Source organism: Tamandua tetradactyla, chromosome 24 (genome assembly GCF_023851605.1).
Source record: "Tamandua tetradactyla isolate mTamTet1 chromosome 24, mTamTet1.pri, whole genome shotgun sequence".
In the NCBI taxonomy this organism is placed as follows: Eukaryota; Metazoa; Chordata; class Mammalia; order Pilosa; family Myrmecophagidae; genus Tamandua; species Tamandua tetradactyla.
This window is the reverse complement of record NC_135350.1, coordinates 21,563,464-21,582,963: the sequence shown is the minus strand read 5'-3', so window position 1 is coordinate 21,582,963 and position 19,500 is coordinate 21,563,464. Positions and strand designations below refer to the sequence as shown.

The following is a 19,500-nucleotide window of genomic DNA, read 5'->3' as shown; positions in this document are numbered from 1 at the left end:
TACCACTTTCTGTAGTCCCACGTCTGGGTTCACCTGGCACCGTCCACCTTCACCATGCCACCCATGTTTGGCTCCAGAGAGATCAAAGTCATGTACCTGAGGCATACTGGTAGGGAAGTTGGTACCATGACTGCCCTGGCCTCCAAGATCTGACCCGTGTCTGACTCTATAAAAGTTGGTGATGATATCTCCAAGGTAACTGGTGACTAGAAGGGTCTAAAGATAGAGTGAAACTGATCATTTGAGTAGCTAGGCCATACCTACTGCCTCTCCCCTGATCACCAAAACCCTTAAAGAACTGCCCAGAGACAGAAAGAAGCAGAAAAACATTAAGCACGTCTTTCGATACAATCATCACCATTGCCCAACAGATGCAGTACTGGTCTTTAACCAGAGAACTCTCTGGATCCATTAAAAAGATTCTAGATTGCAGTCTTGATGGCCACCACCCTTATAACTTCATAGATGATGTCAACAGTGGTGCAGTGGAATGTCCAGCTCATTGAGAGTTACAAAGGAAAGTATTTCAAAAAAGGGTCATTTGCAAACTCCCCCTCAAAAAAAAAAAAAGAGTGAAAGTGGAGGTCATCTCAGGTGTTTCTGATTTTCTTATAGTGTGTTGTCCAGTATCCTAAACTATTGCTTCAAAGATTTTATATAGTTTTACAGTTGATTATGGCAGTGGGATGGGGAGCAAGTTCAAAAACTGTCACTGTGTCATGATTGAAACCAGAAGTCCACGTTTTAAGAAATCTATAATTGGGATACTTCTTACCATTAAAATTGATCACCAAATATTTTGTTTGCCAATTTGACAATACAACAAAGCAGTACTCCCATTTTACTTTTTTTGGTACTTATAGCTATTTAAGAAGATGGTAAATATATAGGTATGATATAGTATGATATCAAGTATAAAATCACCAATCACATCAAGAAGGGTAATTGTCCTTATGTGGGCTCAGGGAAAATATAAGCTTTTATGGCAGAGGTGGGATTTGAGTATAGCCAAATAATATAGCCATAATGAAAGATACTTAAGGTGAAAGAAGAATAGTGGGGAGTCTATTACTTTCATTCAGGGGTGGTGATAAAGGTCTGAGATAGGGTATAACAGTGGAATGGAACAGAGGGGCAGATACAAGAAACAACGCAAAGAAAAAAAATCAGCAGAACTTGTTTATTGACTACATACTTGTGAGAAAAGTGAGAGGGAAAGGAGAAAGGGGTAACTGAGCTTTCGACCCTGAGTAACCTGAGATTATGATATTTTGACAGGTATTGGGCAGTCAAGAGTGGGCCCATTGAAACAAGAGATGAATTTTGTTTTAGATATTAGAGAGTTAAAGGAATTAGAACATTAATAACTTATTTTATAATGCTTTCACTACTTAAAGCTAGCAATGATTTATTAATTTTTACATTTTGAAGGTTCTAATAGTACTATTTTTTCTTTTTACACTACCGTGTTTTGGGGTAATAGACTTTTTTCTTTTTTTCAATTGAACTGAATAAGACAGTAAAGAAAAATGAGTACAAAGTGTCTGAGTAGGACTCCAACAAAGAAAGTGTAATTACTGATTTACGAAGGTAACAATTACCCAGGTCCCCACAACACCTTCCCTTCCCCATGACACTTAATATGTTGCATCTTTTTTGCCTATTTGTCTTCCTATTTACTAACCTTTTGTATGAGCTTTTGCTGCATAAAAAAGAAATCACCATATTACTAATTAAAACCAAACACTTATTATTTCCCACAATTTTACAAGCTGGCTAGGTCATTCTGGGCTGGGCTGGCTCCACTGATGGCTGAAGTATCTTGGCTGCTCAGCTGGGTGGTTGGTGGAGGAGAGCCTCAGCTAAGACTGCTCTTCTCTGCTCCCTGTGATCTCTCATCCCCACGTGACTGGCCCGGGATTTTTCATAATGCAGCTCTGTTGTAAGAGAGCGAGTGTGGTTCCTGTAGGGTCTCTTGAAACCTGGATTCGGAACTCACAAAAGCATCGTTTTTGCCTCATTCTGTTGATCAAAGCAAGTCACAGGTCATCCCAGACTCAAGGACTGGAGAAATAGATTTTCCCTTTTTTTTGGGTGGAGTTGCAAAGTATTTGTGGCCATTATTTTCAATTAAGCATAACTGTAAATTCTGTGACTGTAGGGACGAAGTCACTCTTGTGCACTCTGGTATCTTTGGCCACTGACTTGTAACAGATATAACTCTTTTTTTAATGAATGACTAATGAAGCGAAGCATTCAACATTGTTTGATACTTTTATCCCCACATTTTTTGCCTTGGGGGGAATTCACTTGAGATTTGTGCACTGTCACAAAATTATTTTCTGCTTTTCAGGCTATTCCCTGAGTAGACTAGCTCCAGTCTGAGTTCTCAAAAGACCTAGTGCAAGGATGCTATATTAAAATAAATTATGCTGTAAATCAAGGAAGCAAATCACTTCTGCTTCTTAGACAAGTTAAAGAACCATTGGCTATGGAATTAAATTACCCAGCATTATTCTATCAACTTGAGCAAATGACTTACCTACTCTAACCCTCAGTTTTCTCATCATATCAATAACAGTTCCTTCTCTGGATTGTTGTGAGGATGAAGTGAAATTTGTGAAGCATTAGCTATAGTCCTTAACTTATGGGAGGTAATAAAGTCTAATGCCTTCTTCATATGAGCCAAAGTACTGTCATGATATTATGTGATGACATTCAACAGGGTTTCTCAACCTCAGCATTACTGTCACCTGGGGTGGATAATTCTTTGTGTAGAGGCTGTCTTTTGCATTTTATGATGTTTAGCAGCATCCCTGGCCTCTGCCTAATAGATGCTAATAGGACTCCCTCCTTCTCTTCCCACAGTGTGACATCCAAAAATGTCTCCAGCCCTTAGGGAGGGATTGTAACAGTGGACTTATAAATGTAGACTGGGAAATATACTAAAATACTTGATTTTTCTTAGAATGCCTAACACTTTTACTGTGTAGTATTACTCTTCCAGTTATTCACCATAAACATGTTCTTTATTATGGTAGCTAATAAAATAACTAACATTTGTTATGTATCACTCACTTTTTTTTGCAAAATAGCTAATGAAGCACAGTGAATGATACCCAGCAAATGTTAACTATTTTATTAACTATCATAATACATGAATTAACATGAATTAACTTTATATGAATAGACTTCACATGAATTAACTAATTGAATGTTGTCTCTGTATCTACCCTCCATTTTAGGTTGTCATTCCATTGTAAACAGGGGCTTTATTTTTTACTAGCTCCTAACACAATGTACCTGTACTTAATCAGACAGCTACTCTACATGGTAAAGGGGCACACTGCACTCAAATGAAACAAGAGGGAGCTGAAAATTTAAGGAAGAATGGAAGAACATGGAAAATGAGTTTTTACAAATCTAAGTGTGGTAGGAAACAAATATTGATTCCTTTTAAAAAACTTTCCAAAATCAGTGCTCAGAAAAAAAGTAACTAAAACTACTATTAGCATTTCTTTCATTGTCTCTAAGACAGTAGATCATCAGAAAGATATAAATAAACTGTCCCTTTAAAATTAAATCTTTTCTATTATATTTGTTATGAGGAAGATTAAATCATTGCTTAAAAAGTTTTGGCTCATTTATACTTTGTCTTTATTTACTGTATATAAATAAGTGTCAAAGATATCAGAGTTAAACTTTAAAATTCAGGGCAGTTTAATTTTTCCTTTTTTTCTATTAAAAATATATCTTTCCCATTACATAATTGAATTTGAAAATTAAAACACTAATGAAATGTATAGCTTAGGGAATAAAAATGTCCAGGTTGGTGTATATATATCTAAATTATTATTCTTACCAATTGTCTAATATTTAATTGTATGAATGCAATATAATTGTAATTAAACAATAAATGATCAAAGGACATTTGGGTTGTTTCCAGTTTTTTCTTTTGCCTTTTTTTTTTTTTTTTTGCTGTAGTGAATATTATTCTACTTACTTCTGTGCACACTTGCTCAAATGCTTCTTTAGGACAAATTCCTAGAGTTGGAATTACAGAGCCAAAAGAAAATTTCTTTTGCAAGTTTTACCTTATATGCAGTATACATGCACATATTCCTTATATCACTTTTCTTCTAAAAAATTCGCTCTATGGAAAGAGGCACATATATATCCTTTCTCTTTATCAATTTATTTTCCAAAAAGGAAATAGTGAAAATTAACCCTTTATATATAGTTTCATCCTTATTACTATCACAAGACAGAGTATTAAAATTATATCTAAGTAACATCTGCGGTGGCTGAATATAATCTCGGAAACAGAGCCCAGTTTATTGATATATATATATATATCAATGTGAATATATTATATATTCACATACCAAGTAATAATTCAAAGTTTACAATCAATGGTTCATAATATCATATAGCTGTGCATTTATCACCACGGTGACTTTTTCTTTTTTGTGGAAAATAGCATATATACGAAAAAGTAATACATTTCAAAGCACATCACAACAATTAGTTGTAGAACAGATTTCAGAGTTTGGTATAGGTTACAATGCCACAATTTTAGGTTTTCATTTCTAGCTTCTCAAAGATACTGGAGACTAAAAGAAATATCAATATAATGATTCAGTAATCATACTCATTTGTTAAACCCTACCTTCTCTGTATAACTCCACCATCACCTTTGATCTTTCTCCTACTCTTTAGCAGTATTTGGGCTATGCTCATTCTAACTTTTTCACATTGAAAGGGGCTGTCAATAATATGGGATAGGGGGATGGAGCTAGTTGATGTTCTGGAGAGGCTGACCCCTCTGCATTTTAGGATTTATCTAGTCCAGGGACCCATCTGGAGGTTGTAGGCTTCTGGAAAGTTACCCGAGTTCATGGAAACTTTGTGGAATCTTACATAACGTCCTAGGTGTTCTCCAGGATTGGCAGGAATTGTTTTGGTTGCAGTTTGGCGAGTTATGATAGGTAGCAATGAATAACTGTGAAAGAGTGACTTACAGAGTAGCCTCTCAACTCTATTTGAACTCTTTCAGCCACTGATACCTTGTTACACTTCTTTTCCTCCTTTTGATCAGGATTGCATTGTTGATCCCATGGTGCCAGGGCCAGACTCATCCCACACCACCAGGTGGACTTTTACCCCTGGATGTCATGTCCCACATGGGGGGGTGGGGAGTGAGTTCACTTGCAGAATTGGGCTCAGAGAAATAGAGGCCACATCTGAGCAACAAAAGAAGTCCTCTGGAAGTAACTCTTGGGCATACCTATAGATAGGCTGAGCTTCTCTGCTACATACATAAGTTTCACAAGAGCAAGTCAGGCCTATTGATTTGTGTGTCCCTAATGTTTGAAACAGTATCAGGAGTTTCACTGTGGTAAAGTTTAATAGTTCCATATTTTTTCTCCCTTCCCTCAAGGGACTTCGCCAATACTTTTTGGTTATTTTTTTACTATATTCTGGGATATATCTAAGCATTACATTAAGCTATACAGGATTAAAAGCCCTCATTCTTATTCTGGGCTCCCTGTGTTTGGATTGTTTAAATGGTCTGTCTAGACATAGAGTCTTTTAAAATTCTGATTCTCAACTAAACCTTTAGGAGGTATCTAAACATTTATTTTTTCAAACTGCAGGTTGTAACCCATTCATGAGTCATGAAACCATTTTAATGGGTTTGACCAGCATTTAAAAAATAGACTGAGTTAAATTTATATTTCTGTTACATGTATGTACATAAACATACACACAATCATGTGTGTTGTAAGTTGTTTTGTAAAATGTATTTCTTTATAGTGAGTCATGTTTTAAAAAGTTTAAATACCTCTAATTCTAGAAAGTTAACTCAGCTCCAAGGAGAGGAGTGCCCTCAATTCCATCCTTAGGGCCCAGTGACCTTAATTTCAATCCACTTAGTCTTCCTGCCTTCATCGAGATAGCCCAGTCCTGGACGGTTTGTCAGGAGTGGCACAGTCACAGATGTGCAGGTAATACTAAGCCCTTCAGCACTGCACGTGGAACTCATTGCATCTTCAAAACTAAGCCAGTTTTTAAAATTGAATTTTGTATGCTCTTTTATTTTCTTTATTTCTTAACGAGTCCCCACAAAATTGTAGATGTTTCAGACCTCCTCAAACCTGTGATGGCCTCTGCTATTGGCCAGAAGTGTATCTCTCCCCCTCATTTTTGGTGCCCCAGCAGTGCTCAATATATATGTGCCCCAAAAATGGAAAATCATATTTTTGTTATTAACAAAAAGAAGAGGAAGATCTTTTTGACATTTTGTAGAGAGGATTAGGATGACAGTGAATTCAAACACTGAATATTGCTGTATTTTGTATACCCTCAATAAAAGCACTAAAGAATATGGGTACAAGCCACAGATGATTTAGGATCATACACACTTCCCTTGTAAAACATATATTACAGAATTCTAAAGAGAGTTCATTGGGAGGAACAAAGGGTAGGCACAGTAGACAGGTGTAAACCTGATAAAACCGCACTAAGCTCAATCAGCAAATGTGGCCCTAAAACTGTGAGGAAGCTGACAAGACCTCCTTTTACCAAAAAGCTCCCTTCTGAGTCTCTCTATTAAAAAAAAAAACTTTTAAATGTGCAATAATTTTAAATTCATAGGATGGTTGCAAAACTAATACAAAACCAATACAGAAAATTGCAATATATCCTCTACTCAGATACGCTGTCTACCAACTTTTAACATTTTGCAACATTTGTTATACACTACCTCTATCTCTATTTTTCAAACATTTGACAGTAGACCACATATATCATACTCCTTGAATTCTTAATTTTCCATGTGTATTTCCTAAGAATAAGGATGTTCACTTATGTAAAACCATTAAGTAAAGTTACCAGGTTCAAGCAATTTAACAATTATATAAAGTATACAGTACATATTCCCATGTCTTCAATTGTTCCAACAATGTCCTTTTGAGCATTTTCTCCTTGATTATTAGATACAGCCCAGGATCAGGTATTACATTTAATTGTCATTGTTTCTTTAGTATCTTTTTAAAATTGTGGAATCATATACACAACATAAAATTTCCTGCCTCATCCACTCCCAAGCATGCAATTCAGTGGGATTAGTCATATTCATGATATGCTGCCATCACCCAAACTTTTCCATCACCCCAGACACAAACCCTGCACCCATTATGCAGTAATACTCCTTTTCCCCATACCATATCACCCTGCACCACCCATGGTAACCTATACTCCAATTTCTATCTTTATGAATTTGCATCTTCTCTGGTTATTTTATTTAAGTGGAAGAATACAATATCTGTCCTTTTGGGTCTGCCTTATTTTAATCAGCATGATGTCCTCCAGGTTCATCCATGTAGTAGCATGTATCAGAACATCATTCCTTTTAAGAGCTGACTAATATTCCATTGCAGAGATATACCAATTTTTGTCTGTTCATTCATCTGTTGATAGACATCTGGATCACTTCTACTTTTTGGCTATTGTGAACAATGTTGCTATTAACAGTGTACAAATATCTGTTTGAGCCCTTGCTTTGAATTCCTTTGGATATATATATGTACCTTGAAGTGGAATTGCTAGTCATATGATGGTTGTATGTTTAACATTTCAAGGAACCATCAAATTATTTTTCACAATGACTGCACCGTTTTATATCCCCACCAGCAACATACTAGGGTTCCTATTTCTCTTACCAGCTGTTTTAGTTTGCTAAAGCTGCCAGAATGCAAAATACTGGAAGTGGATTGACTTTTATAAAGGAGATTTGTTAAGTTGAAAGTTTACAGTTCTAAGGCCTTATAAACGTCCAAACTAAGGCATCCAGACAAAGATGCCTTGACTTTGAAGAAAAGCCGATGTCTCTCACATGGGAAGGTATGTGACGGTGGGCTGTTGGTCCTTGCTCCCAGTTCCATTGCTTCAGCTTCTACTTCCAGTAGCTTTCTCTCTAGCACTTCTGGGTCCTGACCTAGTTGCACTGGGGCAAAACTTTGAGTTTCATCTGTTAGCTTAGCGTCTCCTAGAAAGGCACGTGGCAATGTCTGCTGGGCTTTTGTTCCTGTTTAGCTTCTGTCAGGCTTTCTCAGCAACTGGTGTCTCCTGGGGCTTCTGATTTTCCAAACATCTGTGTCTATGTCAGCTTTTTTAAGGACTCCAGTAAACTAATCAAGACCACCTTGAATGGGTGGAGTCACATCTCCATCTAATCAAAAGGTCACACCCACAGTTGGGTGTGTCACATCTCCATGGAAACAACCTAATCAAGAGGTCCCATCCTACAGTACTGAATCAGGATTAAGAAAGCATGGCTTTTCCGGGGTACATAACAATTTCAATCCAGCATACCGCCACATGTTATTTTACTGTTTCTTTAAAAATAGATACTCTAGTGGAGTGAGATGGTATCTCATTGTGGTTTTGATTTGCATTTCCTTAATGGCCAGTGATGTTGAACATCTTTTTATTTGTTTATTGAGCATTTGCAGATCTTTGAAGAAATGTCTATTCAAGCCTTTAGCCCATTTCTTAATTGGGTTCATTGTCTTTTTGTTGTTGCATTATAAAAGTCCCCTATGAATTCTGAACGTTAGACCCTGATCAGGTATATGATTTCCAAACATTTTCTCCCATTCTGTAGGTTTTCTTTTCACTTTCTTGATAATTTCCTCTAATGTACAGAAGTTTTAAATTTTGATGGTCTGCTTTATCTATTTTTCTACTTTTATTTTTGTTCATGATTTTGGTGTAAAGTCTAAGAATTCGTTGCCTAATATAAGGTCCTGAAGATATTTCCTGTGTTTTCTTCTAAGAGTTGCATAATTTTAGCTCTTATATTTAAGCCATTAATCTATTTATTTTGAGTTAATTTTTGTATATGATGTGCAATAGGGGGTCACATTCATTCTTTTGCATGTGGATATCCACTTTTCCCAGCACCACTTGTTGAAGAGACTATTTTTCTCCCTTAAGTAGACTGGATACCTTTGTCAAAAATCATTTGGCCATAGCTATGTAGATTGACTTCTGAACCCTCAATTTTATTCCATTGGTCTGTCTGTCTACCCCTGTGCCATTGCCCTACTTTTTTGATTACTATAGCTTTGTAATAAGTTTTGAAATCAGGAAATGTGCATCTTCCAACTCTGCTCTTCTTTTTCTAGATGGGTTTGGTTATCAATGTTCCCTTGCCCTTTCATATGAATTTGATGATTGACTTTTCCATGTTTGCAAATAATGCTATTGGAAATTTTTATTTAGATTGTGTTGAATCCATAAATTGCTTTGGGTAGCACTGACATCTTAACAATATTAAGTATTCCAAACCATAAGTATGGAATGTATTTCCATTTATATGTCTTTAATTTCCTTCAGTAATGATTTATAGTTTTCTATGTATAATTCCTTTAAAACATTGATTGAATTTAGTATTGGATATTTTGTTCTTTTAGTTGCTATTGTAAATGGAATACTTTTCTTGATTCCCTTTTTTTGGATCGTTCGTTGCTTGTGTATGGAAACAACACTTATTTTTGTGTATTAATCTTGTACCCTGCCACTTTGCTGAATTTGTTTATTAACTGGAATAGCTTTCTTGTATATTCTTCAGCTTTCCTATATGTAGAATCATGTCATTTGTGAAGAGGGATAGTTTTTATTCTACCTTTCCAGTTGGATGGCTTTTCTTTTTCTTGCCTAATTGCTCTGACTAGAACTTTCAGTACAATGTTGAATAACAATGATGACAATAGGCATCCTTGTCTTGTTCCTGATCTTAAGGAGAAAGCTTCTAGTCTTTCACCACTGAGTATGATGTTAGCTGTGGGTTTTTCCTATATGCCCTTTGTCATGTTGAGAAAGTTGCTTCTACTCTTATCAGTGTTTTTGTCAATAAAGTGTACTAGATTTTGCTGAATGCCTTTTCTAAATCAATTGAGATGACCATATGCTTCTCTTTCCTTTATTCTATTATTGTGGTTTATTACATAGATTACTTTTCTTTTCTTTTTTTTCCCCTTTAAACCTAGCTCTATTATTTCAAACAACAAAAATGAGAGTTTTTCAGCTAAAGCCAGAAAACCTGCTAGACAAATTCTAAAAGAGCTGCAACACTAGATTACTTTTCTTATGTTGAATCATGCTTGCATTCCTGATTATGGTGTATAGTCCTTTTAATGTACTCTGAGGTTTGATTTGGTTTTATTTTGTTCAGAATTTTTGCATCTGTCTTCTCTGTGACTAATAAATTGTTCTTGATATATTGACCCTTTCACCAATATGGTCTCCTTTTTTTTTGTCCCTTTTTACAGTTTTTTTTTTTTTTACTTAAAGTCTATTTTGTCTAATGTTAATATAGTCACCCTTACTCTTTTTTGGTGACTATTTGCATAGAATATTTTAATTTTATTTTGAAGACCAAGCGAAATATGTGAAGAGCTAGCTATAGTTCCTAACTCATGGAAGATGGTCAGTAAAGTTTAGTTCCTTCTATTACAGCCTATTTCATTTAATACCAACTAATTTCAGTAGCCTGCACAAACTATCCACCTGTACCCTTCCATCCCTTCACCTTTAAGTTGTTCTTGTCACAAATTACTTATTTATATATTTTAAATCCAAAACCTTAGATTTATCATTACTTTTTATGAATTTTATATTTTATTTCCTGTAAGAAATAAAAAGTGGAGTTAAAAGCAAAAATACAATAGTACAGGCATTTATATTTACTAATGTTCTTAACTTTACCAGAGATATTAATTTTCATACAGGTTCAATCTATTGTCTAGTGTCCTTTCCTTTCACCCTTAAAGCCTCATTCAGCATTTCTTGCAGAGCCCATTTAGTAATGATGAACTTCCTTCATTTTTGTTTATCTGGAAATATCTTGTTTTCTCATTTTTGAAAGATAGTTTTACTGAACATAGAATTCTTGGTTGACAAGTTTTTGCTTTCATCACTTTAAATATGTCATCCTGATGTCTTCTTGCCTCCATAGTTTCTGATGAGAAATAGACACAATCATTTTGAGGTGTCCTTGTACGTGACACGTTTCTCTCTTTGTTTCTGATATTATGGGCAATATATGTCTGATTATAATGTGTCTGAGTGTGGATCTCTTCGAGTTTATACTGTTTGGCATTTGTTGCGCTTCTTGGATGTGTATATTCATGTCTTTTGTTAAATTTGGCCATTTTTCTTCAAATATTTAGTCTACCCCTTTCTCTCTGTCTTCTCCTTGAACTCCCCCAAGCATATACAGGTCCTCTTGATGGTGTCCTACAGGTATCTCAGGCTCTGTTCACTTTCCTTCATTCTTTTTTCTTTCTGCTCCTAAGACCTAATAATATCAGTTTTCTTATCTTCAAATTCACTAATTGTTTTTTCTCCCAGCTTCGATTTGCTGTTGAACCCCAATAGGAAGTTTTTAATTTCTTTTAGTGTGATCTTAAGCTCTGTTGTTCCTTTTTATGATTTCTGTCTCATTATTAATATTTTCTTACTGTTCACCTATCATTTCCATGAGTTCCTTTAGTTTTTTTTGTACTGTGTTTTCCTTAAGCTGTTTGATCATATTTAGGACAAATTTTTATAAGTCTTTGTTTGGTATATCCAAAGTCATATCTCCCTTGTTGATGCTTTCTAATGCTGTAGCTCATTCCTTTGCATGGACCATTATTTCCTGTTTCTTTGTATGTCTTGCAGTCTTTTGTTGCACACTGGACATTTTGGTATTTTAATGTGTTATCTCTGGAATTTAGTCACTGAAGCACCTGTTTCTTAAGCAGTATACAGTTGATCTTATAACAGATATTTTCTTAAATGCCAGGAGATAGCATACACACACACACACACACACACAAGAAAACTCCCTTCTGAATCTTTGCATATAGGCCTTTGCAAAGGTTCTCCTTCAGTGCTTAGCCTTCATAACAGTGACTTTAAAGGAGCAGTCTGAGAAGATGGTATAGCATCTTCTCTGGTCTTTGCCGAGCAGATGTCTTGCCCTGGGTCTATGTGTGTTACCTTAGGAATTCTCACATTTACATGGATCTGGGAAATAGCTTTCTTCCTTATACCAAATTCTACTCTCTGTGTCCTACAGCTGGCAATCCTTTGCCTCAGACAACTCATGATTTGACTGTTCTGCTACAGCTTTCTAGCTGCCCTGCATGCTGCTTCTACACATACAGCAAATTCTGGGATGGTGAGCCTGTAGTAAGTGTCCTGGTTCAGCTCTTCAGGCTGCCAAAAGACAGCTTTTCTCAGACATACATGCATCCTAGGTGTGCCCAAGGGTCGCTCTGCCTTCTCAGGAACCAGGAATGGGGACCCATACTGGGAGCATGGACTGGCTCCATACTGAGCTGGAGAAGAGGAAGGAAGGTTAGCAAGAGCGCCGCAAAGTTTTCCTACTGTTTTTATGTTGTCTTTTTCTTGATTTGTCCTTGCCCTGTTGCTGCACCCTTTACTTCTTTTCCAGAGCTCTGAGAAAGATGGTTCTTCTAGTTTTTGCTTGTTATTAAAAACTTCTATGGGAAGATGGAACCCTGAGCAGCTCACTCAACCATCTGGTGATAGTTTTTTTGGAACTAGGTCAGTTTTACATTAAGCTTTTCATGTGAAAAATTCAAATTATTCACTGAATACATTTTTTTCATTGTCAGTTAATTACATTTTCTAATTCTTTTCACAGTGCACATATCTTTCTGAAAACCTCATAGTTGGGGGAGAGAGAGATACATAATCTATACCCATTTTTTCCCCTGTCACTAAGGTTCTCCCTTTTTGTTTCTAGGTCCTTCCTCAAAAGCATAGAACTGTGCAAAGGGAGAGTGAGAGGAAGGGTTTGGGGAGCAGGGGTGCAGAAGGGGCTTTCCCTGGTCTTGCCTAATCTTTCAGTTACAGAGGCTCAGTTTGATATTTCAAAATTTTAAAAATAAAACTTGTTTTTATAATTAATGCAAATGCTACTTAGTGATTTCTCTTTTCCAAATGATTCTTGGTTTCTTTTCTTTTTAAAAAAAAAAAAATTTATTATCTCTCAGCTTTAGAGTCCAGAAGTCCAAAATCAGGGTGTCGGCAGGGCCATGCTTTCTCTGATGTTTACAGAGTTCTGGTGGTGGTTTGCCAGCAGTCAATCTCTGCTTCTGTCACATGGCTGTTTCTCTCTGTGCATCTCTCCAAGTCATCTAGTCATCTATGTCTGTCATTCCAAATTTCCTCTCCTTATGGGGGCTCTAAGTCAGATTGGATTAGAGCCCATCTTGGTTTTGTTTTTTTTTTTGAGATTTTACCTTTAATATATGAATTAGCTTTGAAATCACCCTAAGGTTATTGCTATTTTAGCTCTTCTGGTACATTTAAATGGCTTGCATAGACTGTAAAAGTTCAAATTTAAACCTTCACCCAATTCCCCTCAGGCTATTGTTGGGATTTTAAAAACATGATCTTTTGGCACATAGTAGTACATAAACCATGGGGTGGATGTTGGAAGGCAAACTACGTTTACTCTGGTGGTTTGTCCAGTGTCCACAATTTAGAGTTCTTACGAAGTTCACCTGTGATAGTGATCCTGATAATAACCTTGCACCGGACTAATAAATTAGATTTAGTTGAATTCTTAAATTTAAGGCAAGTGTTGCTTAATAATAAGTCAAAGCATACAGAGGGAAACCAGTCATAGGTTTAAATATTCAGTGTAATAGAGCTGCATGATGAGTTCAGGCAGTTTAACAGGTTAACGGTCTCACCTCTGCTTTCGAAGACCACCAAACTGAATTGTTTGAGAAAATTCAGGTGCTTTGCCAAGATTATTGCAAAGCCTAATGCCAAAAAAAAGTTCTTAATATTTTCTTGGAAGGTTTTGCTCTCATGATATGCTAAGGATAGGTATTTTCTTTTTTTATTTTATTTTATTTTTATTAAAAAATTTTTTTATTATGATCATTCCGTTCTACGTATATAATCAGTCATTCATAACATCATCACATAGTTGCGTATTCATCATCATGATAATTTCTTAGAACATTTGCATCAGTTCAGGAAAAGAAATAAAAGGCAACAGAAAAAAATTCATACATATCCTTTACCTTTCATTGATCACTAGCATGTCAATCTAAATTTATTTTAACATTTGTTCCTCCTATTATTTATTTTTATTCCATTTGTTTTACTCTTCTGTTGATAAGGTAGATAAAAGGAGCATCAGACACAAGGTTTTCACAATCACACAGTCACATTGTGAAAGCTGTATCATTATTCAATCATCTTCAAGAAACAAGGCTACTGGAGCACAGTGCTACATTTTCAGGCAGTTCTCTCCAGACTCTCCATTACATCTTGACTAACAAGGTGATATCTATTTAATGCATAAGAATAACCTCCAGGATAACCTCTCCACTCTGTTTGGAATCTCTCAGCCATTGACAGAGGATAGATATTTTCACAAAGGATGTTGTAACTGATATTAGCACTGTATTTCATTGTAATATTTATTTTTTGTCTAGTATTCTTCATATAGCTAAAATAATGCTAATGATTATTTAATGTAGATACATACTTCACTATATATGTAAATCCAAGTTTTTAAAAAAAGATGCTATGACATAGGGGATTTATTATTTGAATAATCATTTGTTAATCTGTTAATATATTCCAAGGTCAGTAAAGTCCCCTTTTCAAAGGTCTATTCCATGTAAATTTCTCATTGTGTAGATGAAGAAAAGAGGCCCAATGAGTTTAGTTATATATCCATGGTCACAGAGCAAACACGTGGCAGAAATCTTTGAATTTTCAATGGCTAAATTCCTTTAGGAATTTTCACTTTTAAAACTGTTTTAACTGAGGTTTGTTTGAGTGCAGCTATTTGTACATCCCCAATCAATAGTTTCTTGTTTAAAAACAAATATTTCCCTGCAAATTGGTATGAATTTATTGTTCTCTAGGAATCCGAATTTCTCTTTTCCTTTTGGTTACAGTTGGACACTACTCTGTGTTCCACTAGCAGCCCTCAGGAGGCTTTCCCAAGCTTCACGAGTCACACAGGGCTCCAGCAAGAGAGGATTTCACTGGGCGTCACGTTCCTCTTTTCAAGCTTATTGGATATTAGGAGATGTATTCATTAGAGTGAGGGCTAATCTTTTTTTATTTTAACAGAAAGACCCAACAAAAACAGTGGGTTAAAGAAGAAAAAAGTGTATTTCTCACATCACCACCATTGTGAGCTGTCCAAATTGTCAGGCAGCACTGTGTAATGTTGGTGTTCAGAGATCCAGATTCTTTCCATCCTACTGATCTGCCATCCCCTAGCCATTCATCATCATCTGCGTGGGAGAAGCAGGGTCTTTTCCATGTCTGGGTTTTAACTAGCAGGAAAGATGAAAAGACAAAAACATGGAGGAGCATGAGCCCAGACCTGGCAGTGGCACCAAACAATTTTGACATTCCACTGGCAAGTATTTAGTAAATGGCCATTCCTAATTCCAAGGAAGTGTTAGACATAGTACAGCTAAGTGGTCATGCTTCCAGCTACAATTCTATTACTGTAGAAAGAGGAGAATAGATTTTTGGTGAACAGCTGACATTCTCAACCACAGTCCTAAAAGCCCTTGAATGCTCTAAACACTTCATGGAAAAAAAAAGGAAAAATTTGCTTCAGGAATGATTTGCTTTCAGCATTGCCTTTTTTAACCTTCTAATTTTTCATGTCAGAAACCTATAATTTAATCTAAATAAATTCAAATAAAATTAACTGGTATTTGCAATGATAATAAAGATATTTTTAAGGAAATAAATCCAAAATTTGTGTGCAATTTAGACATTATCTCTATCTGATCATGTGGTTCTTTGTTTTTATCAGGGACTGTGGGTAGGAGAAGATTGCTAGGGCCTGTAGTATATAAATACCTGGCTGGGATTAAATGTGGAACTACAGCCTTGATAATAAAAGGCTCTTTTTTTGCAATTTTTTATTCCACTTTTAATGTTACAGGGTCTCTATATAGCTTTCAAAATATCAGAAAATGACCCGCTTTAGTGGAACGCACTAGAAGACAGAGCATAGCACACTAGAGCAGACATGTTGTGCTGTGCAGAACAGTCATCAGACCCTTCTTACAGCAGAGTGAGCCCTTATGAGCTTCTCAACTTGAGCAGTTTGTAGAAAACTTTGAAACCGTGCTAAGACTGTCATAGAGTTCATTAAGGGCTGGAAAATAATGTCCATTAGGAGCTAAGATTGTACATCCATGAAGTCTTAGAGGTTGATAAAAAGAAACGGCCCCAAGAATTCCGGTATGCACAACTTTTATCTAGAGAATGGAGACTAGCTGAACCAAACTCCAGGACACTGTTGTAAGCTTGCCGTGAGGGTTTTGGGTTATATATGAGTGATAGTTCCTTGATTACGCAGTCTCCCTGCTGTTAAAAGTGGAACTACACTATGTCCTCCTCTTATGGTCTTTAAGAAAGGGTTATATTTGGGCTTACTGGAATAATACCTTTACCCCTGCAAGGAAAGCAGATTGGCATAGAATTTTTAAAGTTCATTCCAAGCTTACGTTTTGTTTTGTTTTATTTTAATTACAGCTCCAGAATGGCAGAAGACAATCCGTATTTGACAGGACATCAACAAGTAAGTTTTGTAATATAACCCCTCTGCGTTCATGTAAATGTATTCAGGTTGAAATTTTTTTCCCCTAGCTTTTCATTTTGAAAAATGTTGAGCATACAGAGATGTTGAATAGCCAAAAAAATCTTCACACATTTGCTGGTTATTAGTATTTGGCTTTTCTCCCCACCCCCTCTTGCCCCATTCTCCTCTCTCTGTATGCATACACATATACATATACATATAATATATATATATATATATACACGTGTATACATGAACCATTTGAAAGCTAGTTGCAGACACTAGTGTAATTACAATGACCGTATTAAAATTTTAATATAATGATTTTAAGAAACATTTAAAGCATTGAGATGTATTTATTCTTTAGCTATTTATTGAGGCACTCTGTGCCAGATTGTTGACTAAGTGGGGGGACAAAAATAAGTTATATATAGACCCTCATTTGGGAAAGCTCACATTCTAAGAGGAGGGATGGAGACATAGTTTCCATATAAATGCTGAAAGAGCAGATTGCACAGAACAGAAGAGAAATGTTAAACTGGATCATTTGGTGTTGCCTTGTGGGGAAGAGACAGGAGGTAAGATCATGGTAATAGAGGACTTTCTAAAGGAGGTCTGTGTAAATTGAGTTTTGGAAGATGTAGTTTACTAGGCTAGGCAAGGAGGAAAGGGGCTATGCTGGTTTGAAAGAATGTGTGTCCCCTAGAAAAGCCATGTTTTAATCAAAATCCCATTTCGTAAAGGCAGAATAATCCCTATTCAATACTGTATGTAATTAGATCATCTCCCTGGAGATGTAAGCCAATCAAGAATGGTTGCTAAATTGGATTAGGGGAAGCGTGTCTCCACCCATTTTGGTGGGTCTTGATTGGTTTACTGGGGTCCTATAAAAGAGGAAATATTTTGGAGAATGAAAGAGATTCTGAGAGAGCAGAGAATGCTGCAGCACCATGAAGCAGAGAGTCCGTCAGCCAGCAACCTTTGGAGATGAAGAAGGAAAACACCTGCCAGGGAGCTTCATGAAACAAGAAGCCAGGAGAAGAAGCTAGCAGATGACGCCGTGTTCACCATGTGCCCTTCCAGATGAACGAGGAACCCTGACCGTGCTTGCCATGTGCCTTCTCACTTGAGAGAGAAACCCTGAATTCATCGGCCTTCTTGGATCAAGGTATCATTCCCTGGATGCCTTTAATTGGACATTTTTTTAGACTTGCTTTAACTGGGACATTTTTTCTGCCTTAGAACTGTAAACTAGCAACCTATTCAATTCCCCTTTTTAAAAACCATTCCATATCTGGTATATTGCCTTCCGGCAGCTAGCAAACTAGAACAGGGGCATTCTAGGGAGAGGGAATATTAGGTGCCAGGAAACCTTGTCATTATATTATTAATGTTTATATTCATAATAATAACACATTTATATTTGAACATCAACCACCCAGAAAAAAATGGATTTCCCAGTGTTGCACAGGCAAAGAATCCATCAGAAAAATAAAATCATAGTGAATATTTTTTAAAGAGTTCTGGTACTGTTTGTATATATCTGTATAGCATTTATACTCTTGGTGATGTTCTGACTGGTTTAGCAAGAATGAGTATGCATTCCTTTTCACAATAAGATGCTCCTTCCTAATTTTAGAAAAAAATGGTGGTATAGGATAAATCTAAGAACATTTTCATTGATTATAGTGTGAAAGACATTTGGCTATTTATACTATCAAAAACCTTTATTTTACCTTTCACTTTTAATAGGCTATCTCTTACAATTCAAGGCAAACTAACCAGCAGAAGGGTTGTTCTGCTTGGTTTTAAACCATGCTTTCCTGTCTGTACACAGGAAATCTTACCAACAAGAGATAATCCTTTATGCTATACAAGAATAAAAACTGCTGAAAAGGCAGTCATTTCAAAAGTTTTTCTTATGTGGGCATTTCTGTGTTAATCAGCAACATGAGTGGGGCATACTTTGGTATTTCCGTTCTTGAGGGGAGAGACCCTTAAAGTTTTTTTTTCCTCATCTTGATCTTAATAGTTTATATTTCCTAAAGTTTACCTGTCCTCCTCAGTGAGATTTCCTCAGTATTTTAGTGTATTCTAGAATTTTCTGAACAAACAATGCAAACAAACAATGCAAGCTGCAGCTTCTGACATAGACTGTGTATCACTCTCTCTTCCTTTTTTTTTTCAGAAAATCATTATTTTGCTTTCTAACTAGTTATTTTAGCACCTGTGGGACCAATGGAAAGGAAATTTTTCTTCTGCTGGGTTATCTTATCTACCCTAAAACTAATGAACAGGCTTTGTAAAGTGGGGTCTGTTTTTACAATAACATTTTTCCATTCCTTGTATTTCCCTTTCAGCAAGCAGGAATAGTATAGATGAGCTTTACCCTTACGTACTGAAGTGAAGCAAACTTATTGTTCCTCAGATGAAAGTTGCATCCTTATTCTAACTTATTTAAATGCTTTGCTTTTCTTACTCTTGGTTTAACTAGGCATTACTGGGTTCCTATGTGTTTACGAAACTCTAATAATTTATTAATGAAGACCGGGAAACAAATTGTATTATTGGTTATTTTTGTTTTGATTTTAGTACTAGTTCCAGTACATTTAGGAACTAGCACATCATTAAAATGTGAAATATGATTGGTTTCTATGCTGTTTACAGAAATTCCAAACAGATGACTACTTTAGACTAAAGCAGATAGCAAATTCAGAAATATGAATTTAAAGTCCTAAATCAATGAAATAGAAAGAAAAATTTGCTCTTGGGATAAGTAATTATTAGTGATTCATCTGGCTGTTATCAATATGCAATTTAATTTCATTGAAATATTTCAG

General features: G+C 35.9%; 1 protein-coding gene, 1 long non-coding RNA gene and 1 other non-coding gene across 7 annotated transcripts in view; 1 reads left to right on the top strand and 2 right to left on the bottom strand.

The window, feature by feature from the left end:
* NFKB1 (nuclear factor kappa B subunit 1) overlaps positions 1 to 19,500 on the top strand; it is a 166,094-nt gene that overhangs the window by 41,287 nt on the left and 105,307 nt on the right. For all 5 annotated transcript variants that reach the window (XM_077142675.1, XM_077142673.1, XM_077142674.1 and 2 more), the window contains one exon: positions 16,615 to 16,660. In XM_077142675.1, coding sequence (XP_076998790.1) covers positions 16,622 to 16,660 — 39 coding nt within the window. In that variant the 5' untranslated portion in view covers positions 16,615 to 16,621. The remainder of the gene's footprint in view (positions 1 to 16,614; positions 16,661 to 19,500) is intronic.
* Positions 10,081 to 10,142, bottom strand: LOC143668617 (U7 small nuclear RNA). Its single transcript, XR_013168484.1, has one exon. It is a non-coding gene; the product is annotated as a U7 small nuclear RNA (small nuclear RNA).
* Positions 15,207 to 18,836, bottom strand: LOC143668093 (uncharacterized). Its single transcript, XR_013168293.1, has 2 exons — positions 18,714 to 18,836; positions 15,207 to 15,392 (listed from the first exon to the last, which is right to left on the bottom strand). It is a non-coding gene; the product is annotated as an uncharacterized LOC143668093 (long non-coding RNA).